The sequence below is a fragment of the Lampris incognitus genome, chromosome 2, assembly GCF_029633865.1.
Source record: "Lampris incognitus isolate fLamInc1 chromosome 2, fLamInc1.hap2, whole genome shotgun sequence".
Lineage (NCBI taxonomy): Eukaryota > Metazoa > Chordata > Actinopteri > Lampriformes > Lampridae > Lampris > Lampris incognitus.
The window spans coordinates 35,619,199-35,629,945 of NC_079212.1; the positions used below are offsets into that span (position 1 = coordinate 35,619,199).

Sequence of the window (10,747 nt, forward strand, 5' to 3'; positions counted from 1 at the left end):
TACCCTCTCTATTTCCGTACCACATGGTGTCAAATGATGACCTGACCTCGCAGAGAGGCATCAGTCACGATGGGAATCGCTCTGTCCTGATGTGTGATTATCATTCTACAAAGCCTGTTAGATACAGATGGATAGATAGTAGCGCGGCATATTCAAAGGATGACTGAAGCTAATTTAGGCGTCTCTCTAATGAATAATTTGGCTTAACGATCTTACCAAGACGGTCATTGAATGAAATATTGAAAATCTTTATCGCATAATAATGGCAGCTTCAAGAATCTTCAGTCCAGGGAGCTTCATTCGGTTTACTTATCTATGACTGTTGTGCTGAGCGTCCTTGTCTTCTTGGGTGATACAGAAAGAAGGTCCTTCACATTCCGCAGCCTGGTGGGCGCCCGTCTACGATCCAATTATCTGCCACCAGTCACCTTTTACCAAGTCTTGCTAGGCAGACAGTAGTACTTTTCACCTAACCACAACAATTATCAGCACACTGTGTTGCTGTATAGAGTATATAGTGTGGTTTCCACGTCTGTCTCAACTGTCTTTCTCGCGTTTCCGACTAAAATCCCCTGGATTGCGGGCATGTGTGGACGAGACGGTACACCGGACTCGCTGCTCAATCGTGTTTGCATGGAAGTACTATGCACTTCTCGTATTGGTCGAGGCGGGGCGAGAGTGCACTGAAGAGGAGAGAGACGGCTAGCTCCCTCTCTCTCCTCTCCTTCCCCTCGTACGGATTCGCTACATCCAGAGCAGAGTCCCGCTATCTGGGCGGAGAGAGAGAGAGAGAGAGAGAGATAGAGAGAGATAGAGAGAGAGAGAGAGAGAGAGAGAGAGGGGGGGGGGGGACAGAGAGAGAGAGAGAGAGAGAGAGAGAGAGAGAGAGAGAGAGAGAGAGAGAGAGAGAGCGTTGCTACAGCCATGCACACTGCTTCTCTTTCCTCACCGACAAGTCAGCGGAGCACCAACCGGCGAGTCGGGTGTTGAGAGAGAATAAAGACGGGGAAGAAGACGAAGCGACGTATAGACACAAAGCGGCATTATTTCCTCAGACACGTTGTAGAAAACGGGATTTTCTGTCGTATTTCGTTGCTCGGCTTCCCCCTTCCTTCCTCCCTCTTCTTTGCTCTGCATGCGTTTCATTGTGGATCTGTGAGGACCCCCCCCCTTTTCCCTTTTGCTTTGCAGTTTATTCAAAGCCCTACTTTCTGTGCCTCTGTTTCTGTTTGTTCCTGTGGCGGCCAAAGCGGAATGAATGACAAAAACAAAGGTTGATGTCCATAACTCGCCGACTCACCTCTTCGCCTCGCCCAAGGAACGGAGACTGCTTCTCCGGCAGAAAATGGAAAACGGAGGCGGCACCGAAAGCTCGCTCAGCGGGCAGACGCTGCCGGCGATGCCCGAGCAACCGCACCGGGACCCCCCGCCTGCTCCGTCCGTGCTCCCCCTGCAGCAGAAGGGCGAGAAGAAGAAAGTCAACCGGGCTCCGTCGCCGGCCAGACCGAAGGATGTACCCGGCTGGTCGCTCACCAAGATCCGCGGCGGCATCGGCGCCCCGACCCTCAGCGTCAAACCGGGAGCCATCCATCTAGGTAGCCGCGTCTCCAGGCGGAGCCCCGCCGGCAGCCTCGGCGGGAAAGACGGCAAAGGAGCGGAGAGGAGCGGCGCCGGCAAGCTAACCGGGAAATCCTCCACCGCCCCGCACGGGAAGACCCAGGCGGGAAAAACGGCGAAAAGCGCCGGCGGAAGGAGGAAGGTGTCGGACGCCAGCATCGGATCCGACGATTTATCGAAGGACTCCGGCTGCGCTGCGGGAAAACTGTCGCCGACGGACAGCAGCTCCGAGCTGTCGGACTGCGCCTCGGAGGAAAATAAGCTGTCCACGGACGCCGTCAGCAGCGACGCCGAGTCCAGAAGCAGCCGCGGCGGCGAAAACGCCTCTCAGCCGGCCGCCAAGACCTCCGCGGAGAAGGACGACAAGGACCGGTCGTCCCTCAGCATGGACGCCGGAGAAGGGAGCATCTCGCCCGGGGAGGAGCGCTCCGTCGCCTCGTTTGACAGCCGGGTCCCCGCCAGTACATCGCTGGCTTTCTCGGACCTGACGGAGGAGCTGATGGACGGCATGCACGAAGAGTTTGTCAGGGAGATCGAAGAACTGAGATCCGAAAACGACTACCTGAAAGTAAGTCCGCTTGCCCCGTTTAATAAATGCCACCCTCCCCCCAGAGTGTGCAGAATTAGATGGTCGCGCACCTGGAAACAAACATTTTGGTTTATTGTTTTGCTACAATGGCTATGTATCATACTATACATCTATGAAATAAGCCACAGCATTAAGTTTCATTATGAGATCCGTTGAGTTAATTTGTATGAGTGTGGCCAAACGGGGGTCGTCTTATGCTAAGAAACGAAAGCACCAAAACGTCGAACTGAAGCGTATTCAATGAACCCAAAGCAGCAGTTTTAGTTAAGGGACAAAATGAGTTCAGAGTCACTACCATGTGATGTTTTTAAGCCTAAAATATCCATTATTTGGCTGGCCTTCCAACGAAATTAGAAGTTTTAGTGGAGCGGTGGTACTCAGCCCTGTGCCATGGAAGGCTAAGAGGAGCCCACGCAGGTTTTTATTCTAAGCGGACTCCACACCGTCTGATTTCACAGTTTTAAGTCTTCCTCCTCAGCCAAAGTTGTGCTAAATCAGAGGCATCACATGGTGTGCAGTCTGGTTTTCATGAAAACCGGCACACTCTTGGCCCTCCATGGCACATGGATGAGTACCACTGCTGTGAAATATAAGTGTAGTATCCATAGCCATGATAGTCAAAGGCTGGCCTGTATATGATATCCTGTTATCAGAATAGAGAGGTACACTTTTTTGGGAAAAATGACCCCAGCTGACTACAGCCCTGTATTTGTTTAGCTAATTCTCCGTGTTGGGTTCCCAAGTGTGCAAAAAGTCCCTTGGATGGCCATTGTCCAAGGTTGTTCATCCCATGAGTGATGTTTTCAGTGAGGCTGCACAGAGAGTGCTTCTTGGCTGCAGACACATTGACACATGACCAAAACATGCAGCCTCATAGCCACATAAGGACCGATGTTACATATACTACATGGGATAGCTGAATCACTGTGGAATATCTGCATGTACAGTACATTGTGGTATTGCTTGACTTACTCAATATTTGCAAAGTAGTGTCTGTAGATTTGCTGAATATCTCTATCCTATGTGGGATACTGTATTTTGGTTTGTTAAATTGTGAAATATTTCGGTCAATTGTTTGTCAGGTTAGCTTTAGCTATAAAGGCCTTCAACACATTCTGTGTTATATCACTTCTTAAATTGACATTTATAGGTTATCGTCCTAGGCCCGGGGTGAACAGCAGCAATAAATTTATCTATAGAGTAAAAGCAAACACATAAGGCAGAATTAGAAGACACCATTATGTTGTTAATGATCAGAATGCGATTCGTACACTTGTTATTGATTGATATTGGATGTTTTCAGTAATCAATGCCAAAATATCACTGTAGGTACATTAATGCGACCTTGTTCAGCATTTTATCTTGTATCATTACTAGCGGTGGATTACGTAGATATCAGCGAAAAGTCTTATGCCAGCATCACCCAAACGTTAGCAACCCTGGTAAGCCTGCTAAATCTGTGAACGTGAAATGATGACAAGACTGCATTCTGCAGAGAACAGCCCATTTAGCCTGCATTTTCACTATTATATCTAAACTCACAGAAGACATTATACATTTCAGTTGTACACAAAGAAAGCATCTTTCTGCTGTCCTAACAAGTCTGCGAACATAGAAGTGCCAATATCTGTCTACCGGTCCAGCAGATCCATCCTGTCTTGAGGGAGATTGATCAGGGAAATAATCAATCACGTTATATGTCCCTGAACATTAACTGGCAGTACCTATAGACAACCCTGTATTTCAGAATGATTAATTGGGGTGGTTGGTCGACAGAGACGTCGATTTATTGACAGCATTTGCCAAAACAGGAGGGCCACCCAGAATCTTCAAACCCAACCTACCAGATCTTCACACAGCTTTCACAATCTTCTCTTGCACCCAGAGAGAACTGCACCTCATTGGCACTGAAACGCACTTAACCGAGCCTTCGGCTGTTCATTGACTGCTGAAACGAGACTCTAGCTTTTCGTTATTTTCATGTATATAACACCAGCCATGGTGGCAAATTTGCCGCCACAGGGGGTGCAGTACATGGCTGTGAATATAGCAGAGATGCTGCTACTTTATGAGTACAGCTGAATGCATCTGAGTAGGCCGTATGGTGGAGTGAGTCTGGCTCTGTGTTGTTGCAGCTGTGAGGAACACCTGGCTAGTAATCAGAGGATCAGAACAACAAAGTGGTGGAATTTCTGTCTCTGTGTCCCTCTCTGTCTCTCCGTCTTTATATATGCTTGTCTCTCTCTTTCTCACCCACTGCATACTGTATTCTTCTGTCTTTACATATGCTTGTCTCTCACCCACTGCATACTGTATTCGCTTTTTTCATGCTCTTTATATTCATCCGCACATGTCTGTGTTGCAGCCACTGTGCTCCATGTGGTTTGTAATCAGAAGATCAAAGCGGTTTTAGGGGATGATGGATTCTCAATCTCTGTCTCGCTCCATCCCCCACTCCCCCGTCTGACACTATATTTCTTTATATCAGCCCATATATTTTGGCCTGTATGAAAATGAATTGTCCCTAGGGTGCATCTAGTTCAAAATCAAATGATCAGGGCACACACACACACACACACACACACACACACACACACACACACACACACACACACACACACACACACACACACACACACACACACACTGGTCACGTGGCTTGGGTCCTGGGCTGTTCTGGTGGCGTCTGGACACTGCTTGGCATCCTGCGCATCATCCATCCATTTTCCGAACCGCTTATCCTGCTCTCAGGATCGCGGGGATGCTGGAGCCTGTCCCAGCAGTCATTGGGCAGCAGGCGGGGAGACACCCTGGACAGGCCGCCAGACTATCACACAGGGCCAACATACACACACACACCCACACACACATTCATACCTCGGGACAATTTAGTATGGCTGACTCACCTGACCTACATGTCTTTGGACTGTGGGAGGAAACCAGAGCCCCCAGAGGAAACCCACGCAGACACGGGGAGAACATGCAAACTCCACACAGGACGACCCGGGACGACCCCCAAGGTTGGACTACCCCGGGGCTCGAACTCAGGACCTTCTTGCTGTGAGGCGACCGCACTAACCATTGCGCCACCGTGCCGCCCCCTGCGCGTCATATTCTTCCGAAATTTTATAAGTCCATTATAATTCTATTATCCTCTTTCAGTGTTGCATTGTGTAAATTGTGTAAACACAACATCCATTGCACGTTGCATGTCTTGGGGGAGAGATCCCTCCTCTGTTGCTCTCCCTGAGGTTTCTTCCTATTTTTTCCCCCTGTTAAAGGTTTTTTTTTAGGGAGTTGTTCCTTATCCGATGTGAGGGTCTAAGGACAGGATGTTGTGTTGCTGTAAAGCCCCTTGAGGCAAATTTGTAATTTGTGATACTGGGCTGTACAAATAAAATTGACTTGACTTGACATGCACACCCATGCACGCACACACGTATATACATCCACAAATGATCTCTTGCTCTCCACTATCTCTCTCTGCCCTAACTAGATTGTTATCAAACTACCGGTGTAGGGATAAGGATGTTATCTCTCTCTCTCTCTCTCTCTCTCTCGCTCTCTCTCTCTCTTCACCAATGGTACAGGTATCTACCACCAATCCTACTTTTCCAGCATTCCCACCTAGCTGTAGCTTCCTCCTGCCTTGTATTCTTGCAAGTGGATCAGTGCCAGTTGCACGCTAAGGGCAGCACAACTATAATTGCCTGCAGCTGTCACTCAATAATACCACTGGCACGCATCATAGAAGCTCTCGCTCAGCGGGGGCAGAAGAATTAATTGAATTATCACTCAGGTACGTGTGGTGCACAGGAACACCGTGCTGTAGGTCTGCTGCCGCTGCTGCTGCTGACAGAACCACTAGGATACACACCTTCTATGTTGAAATCTTAATAGTGTGGCAATAAAATCAGCACATGCTAGCGCTGGACGATATGGAAAATAATGTCGCGATATTCTCTGGAAATGTTACACAATACCCACACATATAACACGATATCCGCTTACATCTGCAAAAATACCATATTTAAAAATCCAACCGATGTTCATCCCATTCAACTGTTTGGCAATGCAAAGTCTAATATTAAAGCATGTCTAGTGTTCAAGTGATCAGACCTCATTTCATGGGAAACTTTACAGGAGAGATTGTCGTTATTATTTATTTAGACAACAAAATAGTGTATCATGATAAGTATTCTAATTTCGTCCCGACACAATATCATTAAAAGATGATAATTGATAATGTTGTATGGCCCAGCCCTAGCACCCATGCAGGTGTGCAAACACACATGTGTACACACGCACCCCCCCCCCCCACACACACACACACACACTCATGCACCAAGATAGCTGTGTCTTCTGTCAGGAGTGCCTCTCCTGTGACTTAATTCAGATGCGTCCTTGTCGAATATTTGTGTCAGATAATTCAGTCCTCTCACGGACAGGGCCGTAGCTTTGTAATTCACCTGTTCAATGTCCCCTTATCAAACCACATTTTTGTATGAAGTTTGTGTGTTTTATTTCTCTTTGTTGGTTTGTATTGCTGCATCCTTGGCCAGGTCCCGTTTGTTAAAAGAGATTCTTGCTGTTCTACCTGGTTAAATGAAAGTTAGGAAAAAAAAACCGCTGCAGAGATAATGAATGTAGTGGAGCAGCAGTAGGGGTTCAATCCATCATGATATGACAGCATGTGTACATATGCAAGGCCTACTTCCTGATGTTAACCATCTGCCTCACCTGGATTTGATTGGATGATTCTTTCACATGACATACACAATCTCCGCCGCTCCTTCTCTAGTTAGCCATGAAAATCAGGTCAGTGGACCATCTTTCATTTCCTCCTTCCCTCTTTCTCTCTCGCCGCATTAACTTGTATATTCCCTCCACCCGTGTGTTCACCTTCCCTCCTTCCACTGCTCGCTGTCATGCTGTCTTGTTTTCTGTCTGTTTTGCTTGCTCTCTTAGTGCTTCTTTCTATCCTACTATCTCCAAACTCTCTCTCTCTCTCTCTCTCTCTCTCTCACCTCTCCTCTCCTCTCCTCTCCTCTCTTTCCACCCATCTATATCACAAATATGGAGCATAGTGTCCAGCATTATGCAGATTTCCTCTTGTATGGTCAATTTGAGCACGCTGAGCCTCTCTCCCTCACATACACACTCTCTCACACACACACACACACACACACACACACACACACACACACACACACACACACACACACACACACACACACACACACACACACACACACACACAGATAGCTCCAGACCACGTTGCCACTTCTGAGTGTGCTCTGCAGAGGCTGACCCACATTCCATGTAGTATATTATGACAACAGTTACAGCAGTTTGCCACATCCCTGCTGCTACTACTGCCTCTCCTTTCAGCCTTATTAGCTTACATCATACACACACACACACACACGCGCGCACACAATTCTGAAATGCAAGCTCTATCCACCTCTAACCCAATCTCTTGAGGCATGAAGGTATTGTTTTTCAGCTACTCAAATCGAGCATTGATCCAGAAGGACAGGCAAACGCATAATGTGCTCGCACACACACACACACACACACACACACACGCTTGTACAATACAGTTAAACACTAATGAAATGTGCTGGTGGCGATAGACTATTGTCTGAATTCCCTACTGCAGTCTCCGTAAACTCAGTGAATTAGGTTACATTCACTCACACCCCCCCCCCTCACAAACGCCCACATCCCCGCGCTAGCCAAAACAACTGCACCTTTGCATGCGGTGTAAATTTACCGCGTAAGAAGTACTATGAGCAGTGGTGTATGTGTGACATGCGTTACAGCCATCCAGTCAGTGATCCCTGCCCATAAGCTTTACGAGCTCCGGCAGTGTCGCGTTGCAGTCTTTTTGTTACACAGCGTATGGGAGGGCCCGTGGAGGGAAGTGTGCGGTGTGACCAGCACAGTGTTGCTGCGATGTGCCATCAGGAGGTTACGTTGAATGGCAGCGAGATGCAGTACATCGATAAGAAACATTTAAGTAGATTTGCATATTTTTATCACATGGGAGGGAAGGTTATGTTTGCTTTATGAGATAGGACAGGGGAGTTCCGACAGGAAATATAGGATGTAAAGGGGAGGGGTGGCAGCAAAGGTCCTAATATGGATTAAATCTGGGATGCTATGCTGCCGAGGTCAGGCCTGAGAGCTACCTGGCACGCACTTGTCAGGGCTACCAGTTGCCCCTTGTGTTAACATCAGCATTTTAGACATTTAGGTGACATCTGGCTTCCTTTCCCGCATCACCATGATGACAGACGACCTGCAGTAAAGAGGTCAAGGTCGGAGCCGCATCACCGGACCACCATTCTTGTGACCCCCACAGAGCAATCACATGAGAGAGAGAGAGAGAGAGAGAGAGAGAGAGAGAGAGAGAGGGAGAGAGAGAGGGAAGTGCTTGGGATAGAAATTAAATGAAGAGAGGACCACTGAAGGGAGTTTTTTTTCCTTTACAACATCCATCCTTTTTTGGTTACGAGCTGTAGTATGACCCAAATTCTTCCACTTCTCTGGTCTAGTAGACTATGACAAGTATCCCCACCGCTATGGTCTCCCATTCACCCCTAGCACATTATCCAGCTGGCGCTTAAAAAAAATCCAAGAACTTTGTTTACTATAGCAAGCTCTCTCTCTCTCTCTCTCTCTCTCTCTCTCTCTCTCTCTCTCTCTCTCTCTCTCTCTCTCTCTCTCTCTCTCTCTCTCTCTCTCTCTCTCTCTCTCTCTCTCTCTCTCTCTCTCTCGCTTCTCTTCATGAATACTTGATCAGGCGTGTTACCACCAGAGACCAAGTTTTCAGAAGAAGGGTGAGGAGGGGGGGTGAGTGTAAGAGAGGGATTATGGGGTTTTAGGTAACGCCTCTGCTAGAAAATTGAGATGTAGAGAGAATGGAAGACGGGGAGAAGAGAGAGTAAGAGAGAAATGACTTGGTGGCGAACCCCTGCCCCCCCCCCACACACACATACACAATTAGCTTGAAGAGAGTTTCCCTACAGGGATCAATGAAGTCTCACATTACATTCCTTCACATTGACCTCAGTATATCAATACGCTGACTTGAGTACCCTTCTCCATTTCTGATGACCCCTTATATCTGACTTCGGGGAATGTCAGTGTTTGTCATTGTAAGCAGGCATCCAACTGTGATTATAATTAAGATGAGAAGGTGATTGGTGGGACAGAGGTTGATTGAAAGGATGTTAATGGAGAATGTGTTTTTTATGATGAAAAATGAACAATAATAGATGCCCCTAATGTACTCCGTTTACATTATAACATCTTATCTGTGTCTCTCTCTAATGTATAGACCTACTGTACATTACATCTCTGCTCTATCTATCTATCTATCTATCTATCTATCTATCTATCTATCTATCTATCTATCTATCTATCTATCTATCTATCTATCTATCTATCTATCTATCTATCTATCTATCTATCTATCTATCTATCTATAAATTGAATGAATTATATATGGTTTGACATGACAGTGCACCCCTTCCCCTTCCTAAAATAAGACACGATGACATGATAATGACACCTACAGTAAACAATAACTTCCCTTTCTTTCTCTTTTTCCATCTGCCTCTGTCTCATCATGCCTGTATCTGTCTTTCGCTCTCTCTCTCTATTCCCTCGCTCTGTCTCTAGGATGAGATGGAAGAGTTGAGATCGGAGATGTTGGAGATGAGGGATATGTACATGGAGGAGGACGTTTACCAACTACAGGAGCTACGGCAGCAGCTGGAGCAGGTACAACTGATAGATAGATAGATAGATAGATAGATAGATAGATAGATAGATAGATAGATAGATAGATAGATAGATAGATAGATAGATAGATTGATAGATACAGTAAATAGGTGGCTAGAAACTGCAATAAATAGAGAGATACAGTAGATAGATATACATACATAACAGAGACATTAATTCTGTACCCCAGGCGAACAAGACTTGCCGCATCCTGCAGTACCGCCTGAGGAAGGCAGAGCGGCGCTCTATTCGCGTGGCCCAAACGGGGCAAGTAGATGGAGAACTGATACGAACACTGGAACAAGATGTCAAGGTGAGTGTGTGTGTTTGTTTGTGTGTTTTGAAGGTATTTATGTTTGTGTATGGCATGAATGTATGGTTGTAATGTGTTTTGTGTTTGTATGTTGGTGTTTGTTTTGTGTGCCTTTGGCTCTTCCGGCAAACATTTGCTAATGGATGCTGGGTGTTTGTTGTGCAGAGATGACGCTTACAGTGACCCAGTTCTTTCTGAATTAAACGTCGTCAAAGAAAGTCACCTAATTGGGTCATGAGAAAGAGTTTTAAGTCAGGCTCCAGAAAAACTGCCCAGCAGAATATACCCATTCAGAAAGACACACAGACTGACCATCAGACTGCATTAGACTAGAGGCTACAATTAGGGCTTTTAACGGAATTTGCTCAAGTGCATGCCTGCACATGCCTTAACACACTCATGCACGTCACACAATACACAATAAACACGCTGCTCAC

At 46.7% G+C, this 10,747-nt stretch overlaps 1 protein-coding gene across 1 annotated transcript in view; it reads left to right on the plus strand.

Annotated features, from left to right (window-relative positions):
• Nucleotides 1-1,258: 1,258 nt before the first annotated feature.
• The window catches only part of soga1 (suppressor of glucose, autophagy associated 1), a 157,177-nt gene continuing 147,688 nt past the window's right edge, over nucleotides 1,259-10,747 (plus strand). Inside the window, exons 1-3 of the mRNA XM_056299554.1 lie at nucleotides 1,259-2,185; nucleotides 9,896-9,997; nucleotides 10,188-10,310. Of these exons, the coding sequence (XP_056155529.1) occupies nucleotides 1,259-2,185; nucleotides 9,896-9,997; nucleotides 10,188-10,310 (1,152 nt within the window). The remainder of the gene's footprint in view (nucleotides 2,186-9,895; nucleotides 9,998-10,187; nucleotides 10,311-10,747) is intronic.